This window comes from Macaca nemestrina, chromosome 7 (genome assembly GCF_043159975.1).
Source record: "Macaca nemestrina isolate mMacNem1 chromosome 7, mMacNem.hap1, whole genome shotgun sequence".
Lineage (NCBI taxonomy): Eukaryota > Metazoa > Chordata > Mammalia > Primates > Cercopithecidae > Macaca > Macaca nemestrina.
In genome coordinates this window covers 146642716-146668231 of record NC_092131.1, presented here as the reverse complement: position 1 = coordinate 146668231, position 25516 = coordinate 146642716, and the positions used below count along the sequence as shown (strand labels likewise).

The 25516-nt window shown below is 41.6% G+C and overlaps 1 protein-coding gene across 3 annotated transcripts in view; it reads right to left on the bottom strand.

Annotated features, from left to right (window-relative positions):
* DNAAF4 (dynein axonemal assembly factor 4) overlaps positions 1–24471 on the bottom strand; it is a 66951-nt gene extending 42480 nt beyond the window's left edge. The window contains exons 1-3 of one of the 3 annotated variants that reach the window (XM_011755084.3): positions 24255–24471; positions 23763–23910; positions 17224–17357 (exon numbers count right to left, since the gene is read on the bottom strand). In XM_011755084.3, the coding sequence (XP_011753386.1) occupies positions 17224–17357; positions 23763–23910; positions 24255–24377 (405 nt within the window). In that variant the 5' untranslated portion in view covers positions 24378–24471. The remainder of the gene's footprint in view (positions 1–17223; positions 17358–23762; positions 23911–24254) is intronic. The other 2 variants (XM_071066811.1, XM_071066810.1) reach the window with 2 other exon arrangements.
* Positions 24472–25516: the final 1045 nt, after the last annotated feature.

The following is a 25516-nucleotide window of genomic DNA, read 5'->3' as shown; positions in this document are numbered from 1 at the left end:
GGCATTGTTCTTTTTAAGCCAATCCCACTTGTGAATTACATGCAAAAATTATAAATAAAATATTAGCAAACTCAGCCCAGTGCGGAGGCTCACGCCTGTAATCCCAACACTTTGGGAAGCCGAGTTAGGCGAATCACCTGAGGTCAGGAGTTCGAGACCAGCCTGGCCAAAATGGCAAAACTCCCATCTCTACTAAAAATACAAAAATTAGCTGGGCATGGTGGCACACAACTGTAGTCCCAGCTACTCGGGAAGCTCAGGCAGGAGAATCTCTTGAACCTGGGCGGTGGAGGCTGCAGTAAGCTGAGATCATGCCACTGCACTCCAGCCTGGGTGACAGGGCAAGACTCTGTCTCAAAAAAATAAAAATAAAAAATAAAAGAAATATTAGAAATATTTCCAGCAAAATCACTAAGGCAAGTATACATAATGTTTTACTATTTTCCTAGAGGTCAGAACCTAAATGATAAAATTTTAAAAATAAGAAATACAAATATAGATTACAAGGAGATAGAATTGCCACCATTTGCAAATAGTACACTACTTAAAATAACCAAAATAATAAAGTGACAAACCAAAGAAAATTCAGCACAGCAGTCACATATAAGATCAACTAGCCGGGCGCAGTGGCTCATGCCTGTAATCCCAATGCTTTGGGAGGCCGAGGTGGGCGGATCACAAGGTCAGGAGTTCGAAACCGGCCTGGCCAACATGGTGAAACCCTGTCTCTACTAAAAATATAAAAATTAGGTAGCCGTGGTGGGGCATGCCTGTAGTCCCAGCAACTCAGGAGGCTGAGGCAGAAGAATCGCTTGAACCCAGGAGGTGGAGGTTGCAGTGAGCCAAGATTACGCCACTGCACTCCAGCCTGGGGGACAGCATGAGGCTCCATCTCAAAAGAAAAAAAAAGATCAACTTATACAAACTTATAAAAACAAACTTACTTTCCTACAAACTGGCAATAAATAATTAGAAACTACAATGGAAACATTAATTTCATCAGCAATTACCAGAAAAACATAAATGAATAAGTTTAGCAAAATATAAGCAAGTCATAAGGCCAGGCGTGGTGGTTCACGTCTGTAATCCTAGCATTTTGGGAGGCTGAGGTGGGTGGATTACCTGAAGTTGGGAGTTTAAGACCAGCCTGGCCAACATGGTGAAACCCCGTCTCTATCAAAAGTACAAAAAATTAGCCAGGTGCAGTGGCACGCGCCTGTAATCCCAGCTACTCTGGAGGCTGAGGAAGGAGAATTGCTTGAACCCAGGAGGTGGACGTTGCAGTGAGTGGGCCAAGATCGCGCCACTGCACTCTAGCCTGGGCTACAGAGAGAAACTTTGTCTTAAACACAAAATAAACAAACAAAAAATATAAAAGCAAGTCACATATGGGTATTAAATAATTTTGCTGAGAGATGTAAAGTAAATCCAAATAAATGGAGATAAATGCCATGTTCCTGGAGGGAAATCTCAATATTATAAATATGTTGATGCTCTGCAAATTTACAAAGTCAATGTAAATTCAATCAACATACCAAGAGGACTTCTTAGGAAACTGGATAAGTAAATATAAAATTCATCTGCAAAGACAAGGTGCAGATTTTGTGGCAACATGAAGAGGCTGGCAATTCCCCTCCACAAATATTAAGGATAAAACTGGATAAAATGATCAAAAACAACCATTTCGGGGGACTGGAAATTAACCAAAAGAAGACTCCAAAGAAGTCTTTAGTCTAGAAAACTGCTAAAGTTCTAAGTATGAACCGTAAGAAGCTGTGCCCTTCGGCCTGAGGTTGCTCCTAACACCCGCTCCCAGCTAGGATGATGAGCCTGGCAATTTTACAGACTGAGTATCCCTCGTCCAAAATGCTTGGAACTAGAAGTGTTTCAGATTTTGGATTTTTTTCAGATTTTAGAATATTGCAGAATACATACTGGTTGAGCATCCTTACTCCGAAAATCTGAAACCCAAAATGCTCCAGTGAGCGCTTCCTTTGAGCATTGTGTTGGTGCTCAGAAGTTACAGATTTTGGGGCATTTCAGATTCTGTATTTTTTTATTATAAATGCTCAACCCATACCAACATGAAACTACCAAAAAGAACCTAGCAGCTTCTTGCTACAAAGGGTGGGCTCATTTCTGGGTAGGGCAGTGAAAACCTGTAGTGTTGGTGGATAAAAGTGGTAGGCTTGGTTGGGAATAAAGAGGAAAAATGTGCAGTTGATCTGAGGTTGAGGTCCTGGTTAGGATAAGTGCCTAGGTAGTCAGAAATTTAGTGGAAAGATCATGTAAATGAGACAGCTACGGATGCATGGTGAGTTTATCACAACCTTTTAAGGCTCTCTTATGAAACAATGGATAGAAGACAGTGAGATGACATGTTCAAAGTACTGACAGAAAAAAACAAAACTATAAACCACAAAATTTATATTTACCAAAACTATTATTCACAAGTGAAAGCAAAATACATGCCAAGACAAATGAAAACTGAGGGAATATGTTGCTAATAGACCTGCTCTGTAAGATACACTTTTTTAAAAAAGGGCCAGGCATGGGGAGGTGGCTCACACCTGCAATCCCAGGTGTGATTTGGGATGCCAAGGCAGGAGGATCTCTTGAGGTCAGGAGTTCAAGACCCGCCTGGGTAACACAGAGTATCCCCATCTTTTTTTTTTTTCGAGACAGAGTCTTGCTCTGTAGCCCAGGCTGGGGTGCAGTGGCCGGATCTCAGCTCACTGCAAGCTCCGCCTCCCGGGTTTACGCCATTCTCCTTCCTCAGCCTCCCTAGTAGCTGGGACTACAGGCGCCTGCCACCTCGCCCAGCTAGTTTTTTTTTTTTTTTTTTTTTTTTTTGTATTTTTTAGTAGAGACAGGGTTTCACCAAGTTGGCCAGGATGGTCTCGATCTCCTGACCTCGTGATCCGCCCGTCTGGGCCTCCCAAAGTGCTGGGATTACAGGCTTGAGCCACCGCGCCCAGCCGAGGATCTCCATCTTTACTACACAGGCATGGTGACATGTGCATGTAGTCTCAGCTACTCAGGAGACTGAGGCAGGAAAACTGCTTGAGACCAGAAGTTTGAAGCTACAGTGAGCTATGACTGTACCACTGCACTCTAACCTGGACAGCAGAGTGAGACCTTATCTCTTAAAAGAGAAAAGAAAACAAAGGTACACTAAAAAGAGATCTTCAGGCTAAAAGGAAAATGATACCAGATATTAACTAATTCATATCTACAACAAAGAATGAAGAGTATGGGAAATGGTGAATATGTGGGTAAGCATAAAAGACAATACAAACAGATTTTTTTAATGTGGTCTATACATATGAATAGAACATGATTCAGCCTTAAAAAGGAAGGAAATTTTGACACAAGCTAAAATAAGGATGAACCTTGAAGACAAAGTATGCTAAAAAATATAAAACGGTCACAAAAGGACAAACACTGTGTAATTCCACTTACATGAAGTACCTAAAATAGTCAAATTCATAGAAACAAAAAGTAGAATGGTGGCTGTCAAGGGCTGGGAGGATGGGGAATAGAGAATTATTGTTTAACGGCTACAGAGTTTTAATTGTGCAAGATGAAAAGAGTTCTGGAGGGCTGGGCACAGTGGCTCACACCTGTAATCCCAGCACTTTGGGAGGCTGAGGGGGGTGGATCACCTGAGGTCAGGAGTTAACAGACCAACCTGGCCAACTTGGTGAAACCCCTTCTCTACTAAAAATACAAAAAATTAGCCGTGCATAGTGGCACATGCCTGTAATCCCAGCTACTCGGGAGGCTGAGGCAGGAGAATTACTTGAACCTGGGAGGCGGAGGTTACAGTGAGCTGAGATCGTGCCACTGCACTCCAGCCTGGGTGACACAGTGAGACTCCAACTCAAAAGAAAAGAAAAGAAAAGAGTTCTGGAGATGGCAGTAGTGATGGTTGCCAACATACTTAATGCCACTGAACTATATACTTAAAGATGGTAAATTTTATGTTAGGTATATTTTACCACAATTAGAAAATAAACTTTTTAAAAATACAATATATATATATTTTTGCTTTCTGCTCTTCATTTATTTAAAAACCTAAGATTTTTTGAGAAACAATGATTTTTAATGTAAAATCATAACACATATTGTTGGGATTACAAGTATATATGCATATACGTATACCTGAATGGCACTAATAGCACAAAGGTAGGAGTAGAAAATGGAGTTATATTAGAGCAAGTTGCTATATTTTACTGGAACTGAGTCAGTATTAACCTGAAGTAGATTGTGATCAGTTAAAGGAACATAGAACAACAACTGAAAAATAAATTTTAGGAGGTTCCAAGATGGCCGAATAGGAACAACTCCAGTCTACAGCTCCCAGCGTGAGCAACGCAGAAGACGGGTGATTTCTGCATTTCCAACTGAGGTACCAGGCTCATCTCACTGGGGCTTGTCAGACAGTGGGTGCAGCCCACAGAGTGTGCACCAAAGCACGGCGGGGCATCACCTCACCCGGGAAGCACAAGGAGTCAGGGAAATTCCCTTTCCTAGCCAAGGGAAGCTGTGACAGACAGTACCTGGAAAATCGAGACACTCCCACTCTAATATTGCACTTTTCCAACGGTCTTAACAAGTGGCACACCAGGAGATTATATCTTGTGTCTGGCCCGGAGGGTCCCATGCCCATGAAGCCTCGCTCACTGCTAGCACAGCAGTCTGAGATCGAACTTCAGGGCGGCAGCAAGGGGTAGAGAAGACCTTAAATAACCTGATGGACCTGAAAACCACCACATGAGAACTACATGATGCATGCACAAGCTTCAGTAGCCGATTCGATCAAGTGGAAGAAAGGGTATCAGTGACTGAAGATCAAATTAATGAAATGAAGCGAAAAGAGAAGTTTAGAGAGAAAAGCGTAAAAAGAAACAAAGCCTCCAAGAAATATGGGACTATGTGAAAAGACCAAATCTACGTCTGATTGGTGTACCTGAAAGTGACGGGGAGAATGGAACCAAGGTGGAAAACACTCTTCAGGATATTATCCAGGAGAACTTCCCCAACCTAGTAAGGCAGGTCAACATTCAAATTCAGGAAATACAGAGAACGCCACAAAGATACTCCTCGAGAAGAGCAACTCCAAGACAGGTAATTGTCAGATTCACCAAAGTTGAAATGAAGGAAAAATATTAAGGGCATTCAGAGAGAAAGGTCAGGTTACCCACAAAGGGAAGCCCATCAGACTAACAGCAGATCTCTTGGCAGAAATTCTACAAGCCAGAAGAGTAGGGGCCAATATTCAACATTCTTAAAGAAAAGAACTTTCAACCCAGAATTTCACATCCAGCCAAACTAAGCTTCATAAGTGAAGGAGAAATAAAACCCCTTACAGACAAGCAAATGCTGAGAGATTCTGTCACCACCAGGCCTGCCCTACAAGAGCTCCTGAAGGAAGCACTAAACATGGAAAAGAACAACCGGTACCAGCCACTGCAAAAACATTACAAAATGTAAAGACCATCGACGCTAAGAAGAAACTGCATCAACTAACGTGCAAAATAACCAGCTAACATCATAATGACAGGATCAAATTCACAAATAGCAATATTAACCTTAAATGTAAAAGGACTAAATGCTCCAATTAAAAGACACAGACTGGCACATTGGATAAAGACTCAAGACCCATCAGTGTGCTGTATTTAGGAGACCTATCTCACGTGCAGAGACACATACAAGCTCCAAATAAAGGGATGGAGGAAGATCTACCATGCAAATGGAAAACAAAAAAAAAAAGCAGGGGTTGCAATCCTAGTCTCTGATAAAACAGACTTTAAACCAACAAAGATCAAAAGAGACAAAGAAGGCCATTACATAATGGTAAAGGGATCAATTCAACAAGAAGAGCTAACTATCCTAAATATATATTCACCCAATACAGGAGCACCCAGATTCATAAAGCAAGTCCTTAGAGACCTACAAAGAGACTTAGACTCCCACACAATAATAATGGGAGACTTTAACACCCCACTGTCAACATCAGACAGATCAACGAGACAGAAAGTTAAAAGGATATCCAGGAACTGAACTCAGTTCTGCACTAAGAGGACCTAATAGACATCTACAGAACTCTCCACCACAAATCAACAGAAATACATTCTTTTCAGCACCACATTGCACTTATTCCAAAATTGACCACATAGCTGGAAGTAAAGCACTCCTCAGCAAATGTAAAACAACAGAAATTATCACAAACTGTCTCTCAGACCACAGTGCAATCAAACTAGAACTCAGCATTAAGAAACTCACTCAAAACTGCTCAATTACAGGGAAACTGAACAACCTGCTCCTGAATGACTACTGGGCACATAACTAAATGAACGCAGAAATAAAGATGTACTTTGTAACCAATGAGAACAAAGACACAACATATTAGAATCTCTGGGACACATTTAAAGCAATGTGTAGAGGGAAATTTATAGCACTAAATGCCCACAAGAGAAAGCAGGAAAGATCTAAAATCGACACCCTAAGATCACAATTAAAAGAACTAGAGAAGCAAGAGCAAACACATTCAAAAGCTAGCAGAAGGCAAGAGATAACTAAGATCAGAGCAGAACTGAAGGAGATAGAGACACAAAAAACTCTTCAAAAAAAATCAATGAATCCAGGAGCTGGTGTTTTGAAAAGATCAACAAAATTGATAGACCACTAGCAAGACTAATAAAGAAGAAAAGAGAGAACAATCAAATAGATGCAACAAAAAATGATAAAGGCGATATCACCACTGATCCCACAGAAATACAAACTACCATCAGAGAATACTATAAACACCTCTATGCAAATAAACTAGAAAATCTAGAAGAAATGGATAAATTTCTGGACAAATACACCCTGCCAAGACTAAACCAGGAAGAAGTTGAATCCCTGAATAGACCAATGGCAGGCTCTGAAATTGAGGCAATAATTAAAAGCCTACCAACCAAAAAAAGTCCAGGACCAGACGGATTCACAGTCAAATTCTGCCAGAGGTACAAAGAAGAGCTGGTATCATTCCTTCTGAGACTACTCCAATCAACAGAAAAAGAGGAAATCCTCCCTAACTCATTTTATGAGGTCAGCATCACCCTGATACCAAAGCCTGGCAGAGACACAACAAAAAAAGAGAATTTTAGACCAATATCCCTGATGAACATCGATGCAAAAATCCTCAATAAAATACTGGCAAACTGAATCCAGCAGCACATCAAAAAGCCTATCCACCACAATCAAGTGGGCTTCATCCCTGGGATGCAAGGCTGATTCAACATACGCAAATCAAAAAACGTAATCCATCACATAAACAGAACCAAAGACAAAAACCACATGATTATCTCAATAGATGCAGAAAAGGTATTCAACAAAATTCAACAGCCCTTCATGCTAAAAACTCTCAATAAACTAGGTATTCATGGGACATATCTCAAAATACTAAGAGCTATTTATGACAAATCCACAGACGATATCATACTGAATTGGCAAAAACTAGAAGCATTCCCTTTGAAAACTGGCACAACACAGGGATGCCCTCTCTCACCACTCCTACTCAACATAGTGTTGGAAGTTCTGGCCAGGGCAATCAGGCAGGAGAAAGAAATAAAGGGTATTCAATTAGGAAAAGAGGAAGTCAAATTGTCCCTGTTTGCAGATGACATGATTGTATATTTAGAAAACTCCATCGTCTCAGCCCAAAATCTCCTTAAGTTGATAAGCAACTTCAGCGAAGTCTCAGGATACAAAATCAATGTGCAAAAATCACAAGCATTTCTATACACCAAGAACAGACAGAGAGCCAAATCATGAGTGAACTCCCATTCACAATTGCTTCAAAGAGAGTAAAATACCTAGGAATCTAACTTACAAGGGATGTGAAGGACCTCTTCAAGGAGAACTACAAACCACTGCTCAATGAAATAAAAGAGGACACAAACAAATGGAAAAACATTCCATGCTCATGGATAGGAAGAATCAATATCGTGAAAATGGCCATATTGCCCAAGGTAATTTACAGATTCAATGCCATCCCCATCAAGCTGCCAATGACTTTCTCCACAGAATTGGAAAAAACTACTTTAAAGCTCATATGGAACCAAAAAGGAGCCCACATTGCAAGACAATCCTAAACAAAAAGAACAAAGCTGGAGGCATCACACTACCTGACTTCAAACTATACTACAAGGCTTCAGCAACCAAAACAGCATGTTACTGGTACCAAAACAGAGATATAGACCAATGGAACAGAACAGAGGCCTCAGAAATAATACCACACATCTACAGCCATCTGATCTTTGACAAACCTGAGAAAAACAAGAAAAGGGGAAAGGATTCCCTATTTAATAAATGGTGCTGGGAAAACTGGCTAACCATATGTAGAAAGCTGAAACTGGATCCCTTCCTTACACCTTATACAAAAATTAATTCAAGATTAATTCAAAAATTAATTCAAGTCTTCAATTAATTCAAAAATTAATTCAAGTCTTTAATCAAAGACTTAAATGTTAGACCTAAAACCATAAAAACCTTAGAAGAAAACCTAGGCTATAATACCATTCATGACATAGGAATGGGCTAGGACTTTATGACTAAAACACTAAAAGCAACAAAAGTCAAAATAGAAAAACGGGATCTAATTAAACTAAAGAGCTTCTGCACAGCAAAAGAAACTACCATCAGAGTGAACAGGCAACCTACAGAATGGGACAAAATTTTTACAATCTACCCATCTGACAAAGGGCTAATATCCAGAATCTACAAATCTACAAAGAACTTAAACAAATTTACAAGAAAAAATCAAACAACCCCATCAAAAACTGGGCAAAGGATATGAACAGACATTTCTCAAAAGAAGACATTTATGCAGCCAACAGACACATGAAAAAATGCTCATCATCACTGGCCATCAGAGAAATGCAAGTCAAAACCACAATGAGACACCATCTCACACCAGTTAGAATAGCGATCATTAAAAAGTCAGGAAACAACAGGTGCTGGAGAGGATGTGGAGAAATAGGAACGCTTTTACACTGTTGGTGGGACTGTAAACTAGTTCAACCATTGTAGAAGACAGTATGGTGATTCCTCAAGGCTCTAGAACCAGAAACACCATTTGACCCAGCCATCCCATTACTGGGTGTATACCCAAAAGATTATAAATCATGCTGCTATCTTTACATGCACACATATGTTTATTGCAGTACTATACACAATAGCAAAGACTTGGAACCAACCCAAATGCCCATCAATGATAGATTGGATTAAGAAATGTGGGCAGGGCGCGGTGGCTCAAGCCTGTAATCCCAGCACTTTGGGAGGCCGAGACGGGTGGATCACGAGGTCAGGAGATCGAGAACATCCTGGCTAACACGGTGAAACCCCGTCTCTACCAAAAAATACAAAAAACTAGCTGGGCGAGGTGGCGGGCGCCTGTAGTTCCAGCTACTTGGGAGACTGAGGCAGGAGAATGGCGTAAACCCGGGAGGCGGAGCTTGCAGTGAGCTGAGATCCGGCCATTGCACTCCAGCCTGGGCGACAGAGCGAGCCTCCGTCTCAAAAAAAAAAAAAAAAGAAAAAGAAATGTGGCACATATACACCATGGAATACTATGCAGCCATAAAAAACGATGAGTTCATGTCCTTTGTAGGGACATGGATGAAGCTGGAAACCATCATTCTCAGCAAACTATCGCAAGGACAGAAAACCAAACACTACATGTTCTCACTCACAGGTGGGAATTGAACAATGAGAACACTCGGACACAGGATAGGGAACATCACACACTGGGGCCTGTTGTGGGGTGAGGGGAGGGGGAAGGGATAACATTAGGAGATATACCTCATGTAAATGACGAGTTAATGGGTGCAGCACACCAACATGGCACATGTATACATATGTAACAAAGCTGCACGTTGTGCACACGTACCCTAGAACTTAAAGTATAACAATAAAAAAAAAGAAAAAGAAATTTTAAAAATATTTAAAAATATATGTAAATATGTATGTATTATGTATGTAATCCTAGCACTTTGGGAGGCTGAGGCGAGTGGATCACCTGAGGTCAGGAGTTCGAGACCAGCCTGGTCAACATGGTGAAACCCCGTCTCTACAAAAATACAAAAATTAGCCCAGCGTGGTGGCAGATGCCTGTAATTCCAGCTACTCGGGAGGCTGAGGCAGGAGAATCGCTTGAATCTGGGAGGTGGAGGTTGCAGTGAACTGAGATCACGCCACTGCACTCCAGCCTAGGTGACAAGAGTGAGACTGTCTCAAAAAAATAAAAAATAAAATAAAATAACAAATAAAATAGAATAAAATGGCAAAGCAGTTCATTGCGGTCTTTTTGTACATTAGTTATACATGCCCATGATAAACACGGCATGTGCATTCACTGATAAGGATCATTTTGAGGTCCTATGGCATTACCTAGACAACTAGCAACTCATACCTTATCTGCATGATCAGGCAAAGTTCTTTCAAAGATTAAGGTTTCTGGGTTTCAACTTTAAGAAACCACAGCAGAATAACACACTTCAAATTTGACCTATCCAGTTTAAAAGATCAGTCGGAAAAAAGAGTTCCACTGAAGTGGAAAACAAAACAAAAACAAGAAATGATTAAAAAAAAAAAAAAATTCAAGATAGAAGTTGGTAACCTACAGAACAAAATAGTGAAGAAGGAAAGCAGGCAGTAGCAGCCAAGATTACCAAAGAGGAAAAAAAGCATTTTGGAAGATTAGTCTGGCATCAGTATTCCAAGCTTCCACTAATCACCTCACATCCCTATACCTCCACCTCAATCTCTCCCTTTCTGCCGATGACCCTGCCTCGTGTTTTTGTTTGTTTGGTTGTTTTTTTTTTTTTTTTTTGAGATGAAATTTCACTCTTTGTCACCTAGGCTGGAGTGCAATGGCATGATCTCGGCTGACTGCAACCTCCACTTCCTGGGTTCAGGCAATTCTCCTGACTCAGCCTCCAGAGTAGCTGGGATGACAGGTAGCTGCCACCACACCTGGCTAATTTGTGTATTTTTAGTAGAGACAGGGTTTCACCATATTGACCAGGCTGAAATCGAACTCCTGACCTCAGGTGATCTGCCCGCCTCGGCCCTCCAAAGTGCTGGAATTACAGGCATGAGCCACCCTGCCCGGCCAACCCTGCTTCTTTACCAAGCAAAGTAAAAATTCCTTTAATTATCTGTGTGCTTAAGAATTTTCCAGATCCTTAGATATCCATTCTTTGTTCCTTCTGGGCAACATAGTGAGATCCCATCTCTAAAAAATTACAAAAAAATTAGCAGGGCATGGTGGCATATGCCTATAGTCCCAGCTACTTGGGAAGCTGAGATGGGAGGATCTCTTGAGCCTGGAAGGTCAATGCAGTGAGTTGTAACTGCACTCCAACCTGGACAACAGGTCCTGTCTCCAAAAAAAAATTTTTTTTTAAATTAACAAAAAAGATAAAATATCCCCACATCACCAGAAAATGGCTCCATCATCAATCTTCTCTCTTGTATTATCAACCTTCCCCTCTTTACTAGCTTCCTTCTTCAACATATAAGTATGCTCAAAATTTCTCCATCTTTACAAAAACTCTGCCTCCTCCCTGCAACCTCTTCAAACTCAGTAGCCAGAACGAGCTTCCTAAAAGACAAACCCAACTAATGTTACATTTTTGTTGAAAATCCCTTAAGAGAGTTCTCTATTACCTTTGAGAAATTTTTTCAAAATCTAAGGATATTATTTCTGACCAATAAATGTTCCCTTGTGTTCCTTATTTTCATATACTTATTCAAACTGTGATGTCATTTTCCCATTATACCTCGCTTTCCAAGAAGTAGTATAATCTATTTTTCCAATCTTTAAATCTGAACTTGGGTATGAGACTTGATTTGGCTAATGGTACATTAGGAAATACGACAGAGCAGGGGTTTTTTTTTTGTTTTTTTTGTTTTTTTTGTTTTTTTTGAGATGGAGTCTCGCTCTGTCGCCCAGGCTGGAGTGCAGTGGCCGGATCTCAGCTCACTGCAAGCTCCGCCTCCCGGGTTCGGGCCATTCTCCTGTCTCAGCCTCCTGAGTAGCTGGGACTACAGGCGCCCGCCACCTCGCCCGGCTAGTTTTTTGTATTTTTTAGTAGAGACGGGGTTTCACCGTGTTAGCCAGGATGTTCTCGATCTCCTGACCTAGTGATCCGCCCGTCTCGGCCTCCCAAAGTGCTGGGATTACAGGTTTGAGCCACCGCGCCCGGCCAACAGCAGGGGTTTTAAAAGCACTTCTGCAATGGAGTTTGCTCTCTCTTGCTACCAGGAACCTAACTGTGATTCATTCTCCAGGATTCAGCTTGACCATACTCTCAGAAGGAAATACCAATCTTTTTTTTTTTTTTTTTAGGCGGAATCTCACTCTGTCGCCCAGGCTGGAGTGCAGTGGCGTGATCTCGGCTCGCTGCAAGCTCCGCCTCTTGGGTTCACGCCATTCTCCTCCTCAGCCTCTTGAGTAGCTGGGACTACAGGCGCCCGCCACCACGCCTGGCTAATTTTTTGTATTTTTTTAGTAGAGACGAGGTCTCACCGTGTTAGCCAGGATGGTCTCGCTCTCCAGACCTCATGATCCACCCGCCTCGGGCTGGGATTACAGGCGTGAGCCACCGCGCCCGTCCGAAATACCAATCTTGTACCAGTGGGTTTTTTTTTCTTTTTCTTTCTTTTTTCTTTTTCTTTTTTTTTCTTTGAGACAGGGTCTTACTCTCACCCAGGCTGGAATTCAGCAGTGCAATGATCTTGGCTTATGCAACTTTCACCTCCCAGATTCAAGTGATCCTCCTACCTCAGCCTCCCAAGTAGCTGGAACTACAGGTGCACACCACCACGCCTGGCTAATTTTTTTGTATTTTTAGTAGAGATGGGGTTTTGCCATGTTGCCCAGGCTGGTCGCAAACCAGTGTTTTCTTTCTATCCTCCAATGATCACTTATGAATATTTGGTACAACCTTTGATTTTTCTTGTCTGTTACCCTCTTTAGACTATGAGTAAAGTGAAAGTGAAGACTGGCTTGTTCAGCTCTGTCTCAGCACCTTTCACGGTGTTCAATAATGTTTGTTAGTTAATGAATGATAGATCTGCAACAAAGATACAGAGAAGCTGATGTAGTGAACCAAATCAGAAACAATAATGACTTGAAATAAAGGTGCATGTAAACATACATAAAACTCAGCTGGGCATGGTGGCTCATGCCTATAATCCCAGCACTTTGGGAGGCTGAGGCAGGCAGATCACTTGAGGACAGAAGTTTAAGACCAGCCTGGCCAACATAGTGAAACCCCATCTCTACCAAAAAATGCAAAAACTAGCCGGGCGTGGTGGCACATGCCTGTAGTCCCAGCTACTGGGGAGGCTGAGGCAGGACAATCACTTGAACCTGAAAGGTGGAGGTTGCAGTGAGCCAAGATCGAGTCACTGTACTCCAGCTTGGGCAACAGAATGAGACCCTGTCTCAAAACAAACAAACAAACAAAGAAAGAAAAAAAAATTACCATTATTAATATTGTCACACAATATCCGAAACCATTGTTTTATGGAGCTTAAAAGAGAGCCAAAGAGAGCCAAAATAGCAGATGGTTTATCTTCCTCCGGGCCCTATTAAGTACAGATGTGGATCATCTCACTATCATCAGCCCGAGAATGAAGCAGGCACAAAGAAAAGGCAGTGCTAGAGATGCTGCAGAGAGATGGGGTCCAAACGTTGATTTAACCACATCTGATCATTGTTCTATCTCTGAACTTTTTTTGCTAGATGAGTCAAATCCCCTTTATAATTAAATCCTAATCTTTTAAATTTAAACAGAGTAAACTATAAAATGGCCACGAATTCTTCCCATCCCTATATACATACTACTTTGCAATGTGACTTAATCCTTCTTTCCAAGAAGAGGTACAGTGTATTTTTCCAATCCTTAAATCTGGGCTTGGCTATGTGACTTGCTGTGGCTAATGGTACATTAGCAAATATGACACAGTAGAAGCTTTAAAAGCACTTGTGCAGTGGGGCTTTCCCTCTCTTGATGCTAGGATTCTTAAGACTACCAAGCAAAGAAACCTGGGCTAGGCTCCTGAAGGATGAGATACTACATGGGGAGACGCTTCAGCTCTCTCAGTCAAGGCTCTAGACATGTGAGTGAAGCCACCCTAGAACGTCCAGTCACAACTGAGCCAGCCTCAGATTACAAGAATCATCTAACCAACACAAAAAAGTTTGAGAAATAAGTGTTTGTTGTTTTAAGCCACTAACTTTTGGATGGTTTGTTACACAGTGTTACAGATTAAACACTTGTTTCCCTCCAAAATTCCTCTGTTGAAGCTCTAACCCTCAGTGTGACTACATTTGTACATAGTCTGGGCTCTATAGAAGTAATCAAGGTTAAATGAAGTTATTAGGGTGGGGCCCTGATCTCATAGGATTGGTGTCCTTATAAGAAACACTGAATAGCTTCCTTGTGTGCTCTCTCTCCACCATGTGAGAACACAGCAAGAAGTCCCCAAAAACAGAGAGTCTAACCAGAAAGAGACCCTACCAGACCTTGATCTACGAGAAAATAAATTTCTGTTAAACAACATTTTGTTATGGTAGCTAAAGCAGAATAATACCTGTACACACAGCATAGCGAATTGACACAGCCCCGCTAATTATTTTTTAAAAGGTTACTACTTGAAAACCACTAATTTTTGGTAGATGTCCTTCAAGTTTTAAATTAATTTATGCTAACTTAAGCTAACAATAGGTTGCCTTTTGTTACTATTTGCTCTTACTGGATCATCAAAGTTCTTTTCTAAGAAGTGTCTAAGATTGCACAGAGTGAAAATACCTTCAGCTATTCACCAAAGTAGATGTTTGCTACAGGATATAGTACTACAGCAATGCATTCATATTAATTCATCCAAATGTTTGAGCACCACTTTACTTGATAATGTCTATAATAAGGATGAAACAAAACATAGTCCCTCAACGCTACTGAGGGAAGAGAGAAAACAGTTTGTGGAACAGAATACTGGCTTTTGTAGGCTCTGTCCTCTTAATATAACCCATATCTTCGTATTTTATATATTAATTCCTCTAAATCACCTTTCCAAATACCAAAGTCAAGCTTTCATACATTAGCAGATTAAAAGCTTCAAGGTACAGCATAGTGGTGCTTCCTGCCGGTCAACTGTTCTGTTTTGACATACCAGTATAGCAGTATGTGTGCCATTGTTTAACTGTTTTATTATTTCAGTGAATACTTAACTACTGTCACAAATTTTATATATTTTTTTAAATTCAGGAAAATGATAAAATCAAAAGGTCAACAGCTGTGATCACACAATAAAGAGAAGATGGAATTAAGTATACTAAAGGCAGGAATCTTTGACCAGCTGACCAGTTCAATTACTAAGTAAAAGACAAACTATATGGCTGAGTGTGGCGACTCATACCTGTAATCCTAACACTTTGGGAGGCCAAGGCGGGTGAATCATTTGAGGTCAGGAGTTCGAGACCAGCCTGGCCAATATGGTGAAACCCCGTCTTTACTAAAAATACAAAAAATTAGCCAGGCGTGGTGGTGCACATCTATAGTCCCAGCTACTCAGGAGACTGAGGCATGAGAATTGCTTGAACCTGAGAGGCGGAGGTTGCAGTGAGCCGAGATCGTACCACTGTGCTCCAGCCTGGGCAACAGAGCCAGACTCCATTTCAAAAAAAAAAAGACAAAATATATAACCATACGCTATATATAAAAGTTAAGTGAAAGTGATAAAAGAAGTGGAGAAATCTTTGGAATCATGAACTATTGATGATAAAAAAACAATGCTAGTTATGAAAATCCAAAAAACAGTCATGGGTCCACAAAAAATCTTAAATAATGCATACTATAGATTCCTTAGTCATATCAAGATTTCAAAATGGGAACCTGAGATAAGAAATTTTTTTTTTTGAGATAGAGTCTCACTCTGTCACCCAGGCTGGAGTGCAGTGGTGCAATCTCCGCTCACTGCAACCTCCACCTCCCAAGTTCAAGCGATTTTCCTGCCTCAGCCTCCCGAGTAGCTGGGATTACAGGTGCCCACCACCATGCCTGGATGATTTTTGTATTTTTAGTAGAAACGGGGTTTCACTATGTTGTCCAGGCTGGTCTTGAACTCCTGACCTCGTCATCTGCCCACCTCGACCTCTCAAAGTGCTAGGATTACAAGCATGAGCCACCGTGCTCGGCCTGAGATAATAAGTTTTTTGTAAAAATTAGTCAAAATAGGTAAATCTATTGAGACAGAAAGTAGATAAGCAGTTGCCTAAGACTAAATGTTACGGTAAATGGGGGATGGCTGCTAATGGGTATTGGTGTTTATTGGGGGGTGATGAAAATGTTCTAAAATTGACTGTAGTAATGGTTATACAACTCTGAATGTACCAAAAACTATTAAATTGTACACTTTAAATGGGTAAATTATATGGAATGTGAATTGTTTCTCAAAAAATATATTGCTGATTAAAACTTTCACTTAAAACTCTTAACAGTTAAAAAAATTTGACATAGTGTTTTAAATACGCTTTTCTTGTTTTAAAAATCATGTCCGTTACTCCAAGGTTTATAAAGAAGCAAAACACTTGCACCACTGCAACTTTATTTTTTCTCCCCTAGAAATAGAACCCTCTCCCTGAAACAATTGTCCAACTTTTACACCTTTGACTTTCATTCAGATTTTCAAGAACATATATAGGTCAGGCATGGTGGATCACGCCTGTAATCCCAGCACTTTGGGAGGCCGAGACAGGCAGATCACGAGGTCAGGAGATCAAGACCATCCTGGCTAACATGGTGAAACCCTGTCTCTCCTAAAAATACAAAAAAAAATTAGCTGGGCATGGTGGTGGGCGCCTGTAATCCCAGCTACTCAGGAGGCTGAGGCAAGAAAATCGCTTGAACTTGGGAGATGGAGGTTGCAGTGAGCGGAGATCGTGCCAATGCACTCCAGCCTGGGTGACAGAATGAGACTCCATTTCAAGAAAAGTAAAAATAAAAATAAAAAACACATATAAATAGCAGACAGCCTATATAACACAGTAATTCCTATAAAAAAAGTATGAAGAAAATGCTGAGGAAGTCCAGTAGCTGGAACCCACTAACCTCACACAGTCTACTATTATCTCTTTAGAGGACTTGCCTGTCAATCGCAACTTACCTTCATCATGACACTTAGTGCATATTTTTGATCTTCCCTCTTTGCTGCAGCTTTTGCTTCTGTAGCTTCTTTTGCTCTCTCTTGTGCTTGCAAGATAGATTTTTCTCTAATTCTTTGCATCATCTCTTTGTCAACTAAAATGTACAGAATATTGCTAAATTAGAATTATGATAAATTTGCTTTACTTATGAGAAAACTACTTAAATAAACTGAACCAGGATGAGATTTCTTTGGACCCAACTTCACAAGGAGCATGGAAAACATTTTTCAATATTAAACTGGCCAAGAAGCTAATACTAAAAGGTAAGCAACTAACTGTAGTCATAATGAATGACCACAGAATGAAGGGGGTGGAGAGGAAGAAGAAGGGGTGGGGGAGGGACACAAGAGGCAGGTAATGAGAGGGAGAAGGTGAGGACGAAGGTGCAAGGACACATTTATCCTCTTCCTTCTCTGTTAGGAAACTAGGGCTATTTGCATATAAACCTGATCACAATAAATCATCACTCCAAGGTCTCCTAGGAAAGATGAGTTGAGATCATCTAAAATGATCAATCTCCTTCAAAAATATAAAGCAATAATTTACACCTAATGAGAGTACAAAGCCAGCCCTAGGAAAAATTATAAAGTAGCATGAAATTTTTTTATATATGTAATATATATCATATATGTATATGATATGATATATATTATATATTTTTATATTATATATTTTATATTTTATATATATCGTATGTATATAAAACCTTACCATTCACGGTTTGTTTGTTTGTTTGGTTTCCTGAGACAAGATCTCCCTCTGTCACCCAGGCTGGAGTGCAGTTGAGCAATCACAGCTTACCACAACCTTAACCTCCTAGGCTCAAGCAATCCTCCTACCTCAGCTTCCTGAGTAGCTGGGACTACAGGTGTGTGCCACCACATCCGGCTAATTTTTAAATTTTACGTAGAGACGAGGTCTCACTATATTGCCCAGGCTGGTCTTGAACTCCTGGGTTCAAGCTATGCTCCTACCTTGGCCTCCCAAAGTGCTGGAATTACAGGCGTGAGCCACCGCGCAAGAACTCAGTTATTTTTATATTTGGTGTGGCTCAATGTTTCACAAAATGCAGGCTGTGATCCGTTAGTGGGTAAATTATCTTATAGAAGGAAAGATCAGGGCCTGAGGGAAAAGATCTAGCCTTTGAGCAGAAAAAAAAAACAGAAGGGGAGCTGAGAAAACTTGAGGGGAAGATAAAGTTGGGAGAGTAGATAAGGGGTGGGTAGAGGGATGAATCATATCCCAAGCATGGGTTCTTAACCTTTTTTGTGCAGCAGACACCTTGGCAGAGTAGTGAATATAGATCCTTTCACAATGTTTTAAAATGTATGAAATAAAATATACAGGTCTACAAAGAAACTTTGTATATATTATGTATAACTTTGTTATACTAAAAACACTCATAAAACATTAGTGATATACTACTTTTTTTTTTTTTTTTTGAGCCAGAGTCTTGCTCTGTCACCAGGCTGGAGTGCCGTGGCCCGATCTCAGCTCACTGCAACCTCCGCCTCCTGGGTTCAAGCAATTAGCAATTCTCCTGCCTCAGCCTCCCAAGCAGCTAGGACTACGGGCATGCATCACCACGCCCACCTAATTTTTGTATTTTTAGTACAGATGGGGTTTCACCGTGTTGGCCACGATGGTCTTGATCTCCTGACCTCGTGATCCGCCCGCCTCGGCCTCCCAAAGTGTTGGGATTACAGGCAAGAGCCACTGTGGCCGGCCAAATTGTGATACACGATTATGTGCTTCTTTAATTAATGCATTAATATATAGCAACAAGTCTAATATTGTAATTTCAAAGTAGTAATGAGTATAAAAGAGGTATCTCTGATATAAACATACTTTTGTTTTTGTTGATACTGCTTGCTGTGGTCTGAATGTTATACGTCTCCCTAAAACTCATATGTTAAAATCCAAACCCTTAAAGTGATGGTATTTGGAGGTGAGGCCTTTTGGGAGGTAGTATCCTTATAAAGAAGGCCCCAGAAGGCAGATTTGCCCCTTCCACCATGCGAGGACACAGTAAGGTGCCAGCTATAGGAAAGTGAGCCCTTACTGCATACCAAACCTGCCAGTACCTTGATCTGGACTTCCCAGCCTACAGGACTGTGAGAAATAAATTTCTGTTGTTTATAAGCTTCTCAGTTGATGGTATTTCGTTATAGTACCCAAACAGACTAAGACACTACTATCGTTTGTTGCCTATCTTCACAATTGAAGAGAACGTTAAATTTCAGTTAGAGGTAAGTAAAAGTGTGTAATTTTATTCATCCGACTAAAACTAGGTCTGAAGCCTCTTCTCATCTCTTCTCCTTTTTAAAAACAGGAAGGTAGACAGTTGAGTCAGCTTCAGGGTCAGACATACTGGAAGAGTATTAACTTCCCAAATGAAATACTCCATGTCTAATAGAAATTAAAGAGGGTATGAAGACGGAATTTCCAGAACAAATGAGAAAAATTAGAGTTTGAATAATGAGGCAGAGGGTCTTGGTGTATAAACTGGAGTTCCACGATATTTTATGTGGAAAAAAAGGTTAAATAAATAATCCCACCGAATTGCAAGTAAATCTGAGTTTGATTTCTTTTTTTTAAGAGAGGGTCACATACTGTCACCCAGGTTGGAGTGCAGCAGTATGAGCATGGCTCACTGCAGCCTCCAACTCTTGGGCTCAAGTGATCCTCCCACCTCAGCCTCCCAAGTAGCTGGGACTATAAGGCACATGCCGCCATGCCCAGCTAATTTTTTTCTTTTTTTAATAGAGGTGAAGTCTCCCTATGTTGCCCAGGCTGGTCTTGAATTCTTGGGCTCAAATGATCGTCCTACCTTGGCCTCCTAAAGCGCTGAGATTATTTTAGGCATGAGCCACTGTACCTGGCAAAACTGAGTTTTCTTTCTTTTTTTTTTTTTTTTTTTGAGACCGAGTTTCACTCTTGTTGCCCAGGTTGGAGTGCAGTGGCACAATCTCGGCTTACTGCAACCTCTGCTTCCTGGGTTAAAGTGATTCTCCTGCCTCAGCCTCAAGAGTAGCTGGGATTACAGGCATGCACCACCACGCCTGGCTAATTTTGTATTTTTAGTAGAGATGGGGTTTCTCCATGTTGGTCAGGCTGGTCTCGAACTCCCAACCTCAGATGATCAGCCTGTCTCGGCCTCCCAAAGTGCTGCGATTACAGGTGTGAGCCGCCGCACCTGGCAAACTGAGTTTGATTTCTCAAAGAATTTTAAACCTGGCTTCTGAAGTAGAATCAATGTTCGTTAATTGTGATATAAATTAATGGTTTATTTATTTATTTATTTATTTTTGAGATAGAGTCTCGCTCTGTTGACCAGGCTGGAGTGTTATGATGAGATCTCAGCTCACTGCAACCTCCACCACCCGGGTTCAAGCGATTCTCCTGCATCAGCCTCCCAAGTAGCTGGGATTACAGGTACCCACTACCACACCCGACTAATTTTTGTATTTCTAGTAGAGACAGGGTTTCACCATGTTGGCCAGGCTGGTTTCAAACTCCTGACGTCAGGCGATTCACCTGCCTTGGCCTCCCAAAATGATGGGATTACAAGCATGAGCCACTGCACTCAGCTTTAGTTAGTTTTAGGACTGTTTTGATTTGTTTAAGTCAGAGGTTGTCAAACTATGACCCCGGGCCAAATCCAACCTGCCACCTGTTTCCCCTCAGCCCACAAGCCTTGAATAATTTTCACATTTTTAAACGAATGAAAAAAATCAAAATAATATTTTGTGGCATGTAAAAATTAGATGAAATTCAAATTTCAATGTCCATAAATACGAATCATCTGTGGCTACTTTTGTGCTACAGTGGCAGAGTTGAATAGATGTGACAGAGGCCATAGTGCCTGCGAAGTCTAAAATACTATCTGGTCCTTTGCAGAAAAAGTTAATTTATAAGAGTCAAAATAAATGTACATTCAATTTTAGGTAAGAAGTCAAAACAGCCTGGGTGTGTTTTATGACATCCTCAGGCCCCAGTATAGACTTACTGAGTCACAGAGGAAGTCAGAGGTCAAAAAACAGGAATCTGATTATTTAAAACTCTTTAGGTAGTCTGGGGCTCACTAAAAAAAAAAAGAAAAAAAAAATTTAAGTAAATTGGCTATGTTAACCTACCTTAACCAGTATTTTCTGAGCTGAATACCTGATCTTAGAAAAATAAATTCTACCTTGGTCTTGGAAATTAAAAATTAAATTCCACTATAAGATACCAAGAAAGCCTTGATAGAAAGAATGGTTGCAACTCTTTCTATCCTCAAGAGTCCATATTCAAGGCTTAATGCCAAAGACTTAAAAGAAATTCCAGGCAGTAGGCTGGGTGTACTGGTTCACGCCTGAAATCCCAGCATTTGGGAGGTCAAAGTGGGAGGATCACTTGAGCCTAGGAGTTCAAGACCTATGGGCAACATAGTGAGACCCTGTCTCTACAAAAATAAAAATAATTAACTAGGTGTTTTGGTGCACACCTGTAGTCCCAGCTACTCAGGAGGTCAAGGCAGGAGAATTGCTGGAACCTAGGAGTTTGAGGTTACAAAGAGCTATAACACCAATCACACTCCAGCACTGGTGACAGAGTGAGATTCTATCTCTTAAAAAACCCAGAATTAAAAAAAAGAAATTCCAGGCAGTAAACATGAAGTATTAGAAAACATGACAACTAAAGAAGGAAGAAGCACAGGGCTAAAGCAGTAGAGGACATGTACTGACTATCGAAGCTGATCTTGGTATCAGTACAAAGTACTGACAACTAACTTAGTAAGATTACAGAGAACTAACTTTAAAACTGGGGATGTCAGGCCAGTTGCGGTGGCTCAGGCCTGTAATCCCAGCACTTTGGGAGGCCGAGGCGGGCAGATCACTTGAGGTCAGGAGTTCGAGACCGGCCTGGCCAACATATAGTGAAACCCTGTCTCTACTAAAAAATACAAAAATTAGCTGGACATGGTGGCATGTGCCTGGAGTCCCAGCTACTTGGGAGGCTGAGGCTGAAGAATCACTTAAACCTAGGAGGTGGAGGTTGCAGTGAGCCGAGATCACGCCACTGCACTCCAGCCTGGACGACAGCGAGACTCTGTCTCTCAAAACAAACAAAACAAACAACAACTGGGGATTTCAACTTTGGCTGCTCATTATAATCCCTGGAAAGCTTGTCAAAAACTACCAACACCTGAATCCTATTCCCAAAAACTGATTTGACTGGTTTAGGGTATTATTTTAAAATTTCATAGCTGATTCAAATATGTAGCCAGGGTTGGGTACATCTGCTCTAGAGTGAAACTGCTAAGGCTCCAGTTCCAGGCTGCCAGTCACTAGCTGTGTGATTTTGCCAATTACTCAAACTTTCCATGTGTCAGTAGCCTCCCCTGTAAAAAAAAAGGGTAATAATACCTAAGTGACAGGTTGTTTCAGGGAATTACAGGTATGTTAACGCCTAATGCAAAGTTAAGTATTCCACAAATATACATCAGGAGGGCTTACCCTTAAGATATGCGCCCACATCTTCTGCTTAATGTGCGCTAACTTTAACTAATTTGGCCTTTAGGTTTATTTAAAAGGCTGCTGAAGCACTGTATCACTTAAATTAGGCTCATAAGCCTTTTTTTTTTTTTTTTCTAAAAGAGCAATTGAAAGAGTTCACGATATGCCACCCCAAACTATGCTGCTTTGATATAGCAATCATTTTGAGTTAAAGGCACCTGAAAAGCAGCAAATGCAGGGAGAGGCTTTCTCTGAACTCTTATCTGCCTAAAAACAGATTTTCCAAAAGGAACTCAGGGTCATAAATCCCTTCTCCTGGAGTTTCATTAACCACGGAATATTGACTATTCTCCCAGAAGAGGAAACTACAAGTCAACACCACGCTCTGACAAACTTTGTTAAAAACTATCACATCTCCTATCTATTCTTCTAAGGATCCATTCATCTTTCCTAAAAATCATTTCCTGTTCTAAGTGGCCTACATCCCCTCCCCCTTCCCCTATTAAGAGAGTCCCTAAACTCTCAAATCTCACTGATTTGGGGCGTATTCACTTTTTTCCCTGTGATGCCCCTAAGCACTAATATTAAAAATTAATAAATTTCTATACATTTTCTTCTGTCAATCCTTCTGTTGTTAGTTTATTTCATAGACCCAGCTATTGAACCTTGGAGAAAAAAAGGAAAGTCTATCTGGCCGGGTGTGGTGGCTCACACCGGTAATCCCAGCACTTTGGGAGGCTGACGCGGGTGGATCACTTAAGTCAGGAGTTTGAGATTAGCCTGGCCAACACGGCGAAACGCTCCACTAAAAATACAAAAAAACTTAGCCGGGCGTGGTGGCGGGCACCTGTAATCCCAGCTACTTGGGAGGCTGAGGTAGGAGAATCCCTTGAACCCGAGGGGGCGGAGGTAGCAGTAAGCCGAGATCAAGCCATTGCACTCCATCCTGGGCGACAGAGCGACACTCCGTCTCAAAGAAAAAAAAAAAAAAAGGAACTTACCACCCGTCACAGAAAGGGTATCCCACATGGCCGCTTCTTTTTTATACAAGGTGAAGACAATGGTGTCATTCCCAATCTTTGCTTTGCTGCTCTCATCGTCTATGGGAGCATAAAGAAATGCCTCAAATAAAAATGGAGGAAAGTTGACCTATGCAGAAGGGTGAAAACAGAAACTAAGTTAGTTACACAAATTAAGCACGCGTATTAAGAAATACGTGAAAAAGGTAAAATAACTTTCTAAAAGGTCCACTATATTCCAGGTAGTGAAAGATTAGCAAGGCATATGAGGAAGCCCTGGATAAAAGTAGTCTCTGATCCGATGATCTGTCTACAGATGGTGTGTCACCTGTATGGGATTCATTTTTTTAACAGGATTAAAAATTTAGGACGTTTATCTGTAAAGATGAGCCGGTTGCTCGTGCCCAGCTGCGCTCTTGTAGAAGCTTCGGACCACACCCCCGGGGACCGGCAGGCAAGACTTGGCATTCTTACCTTCAGATAGTTTTCCGTGCAGAATACGTCCGTGTCTCTGACGCACACGCCTTTGAGGGGCAGAGACAGAAAGACCGCAGTTTTCGTCTGCTGCCAGCTGTAATCGCTAACCTGAAGGGGCATTCCGGGATCAACGGGAGCGGAGCGCGGCTGGCTGCTGCTTTCGCCTGCTTGGTTGCTAGGGAAGCTGGCGTTACCAAGCGCCAGCCCTTCCGGGCCAGGCCGACGGAAGCCCTGCGTTCCCAGCGTGCTCCGCCGCCACCACCTGGCGGACTCCATGCGTGACTATCTAGGCCCCCAGACCCGAGTGTGTTGCGGATTGTTAGTTACCTTGCAGTCTAAGCGAGTGGTCAAAGAAGTAGGACCATATCCTCTGATTAAGAAAAAAGAAAAAGGCCGGGCGCGGTGGCTCAAGCCTGTAATCCCAGCACTTTGGGAGGCCGAGACGGGCGGATCACGAGGTCAGGAGTTCGAGACCATCCTGGCTAACACGGTGAAACCCCGTCTCTACTAAAAAATACAAAAAACTAGCCGGGCGAGGTGGCGGGCGCCTGTAGTCCCGGCTACTCGGGAGGCTGAGGCAGGAGAATGGCGTAAAAACCCGGGAGGCAGAGCTTGCAGTGAGCTGAGATCCGGCCACTGCACTCCAGCCTGGGCGACACAGCGAGACTCCGACTCAAAAAAAAAAAAGAAAAAGAAAAAAAGCACTCCATGGGTAGGGCGCGGTGGTTCACGCCTGTAATCCCAGCGCTGTGGTAGGCCGAGGGAGGTGGATTACTTGAGGTTAGGAGTTTGAGACCAGCCTGGCCAACATGGTGAAACCCCATCTCTGTTAAAAATACAAAAATTAGCCAAAGGTGATGGTGCCTGTAATCCCAGCTACTTAGGAGGCTGAGGCAGGCGAATCCCTTGAACCTGGGAGGCAGAGGTTGCACTGAGCCGAGATCGTGCCACTGCACTCCAGCCTGGGGCAACAAGAGCAAGACTCTGTCTCAAAAAAAAAAAAAAAAAAAAAAAAGAAGTGGTGGTCCTCATCAAAAGGCATAATAAAGACTGTTAAGATCTCTGAAATATTCCCTTCAGCCAGAGACACAGGGACATTTGTGGTTGAACAAGTTAAATTCATTGCTTACTAAGCAAGAGAGAACACACATCATGAGGTGTCTCAGTAAGACAGTGTTAGAATTTAGGGGAATGAGGTTTGGTTCCCCATAGTTTGGGTGTTTCAGAGAGCAAAGGTAATTCTATTGATTGGAGTTCAG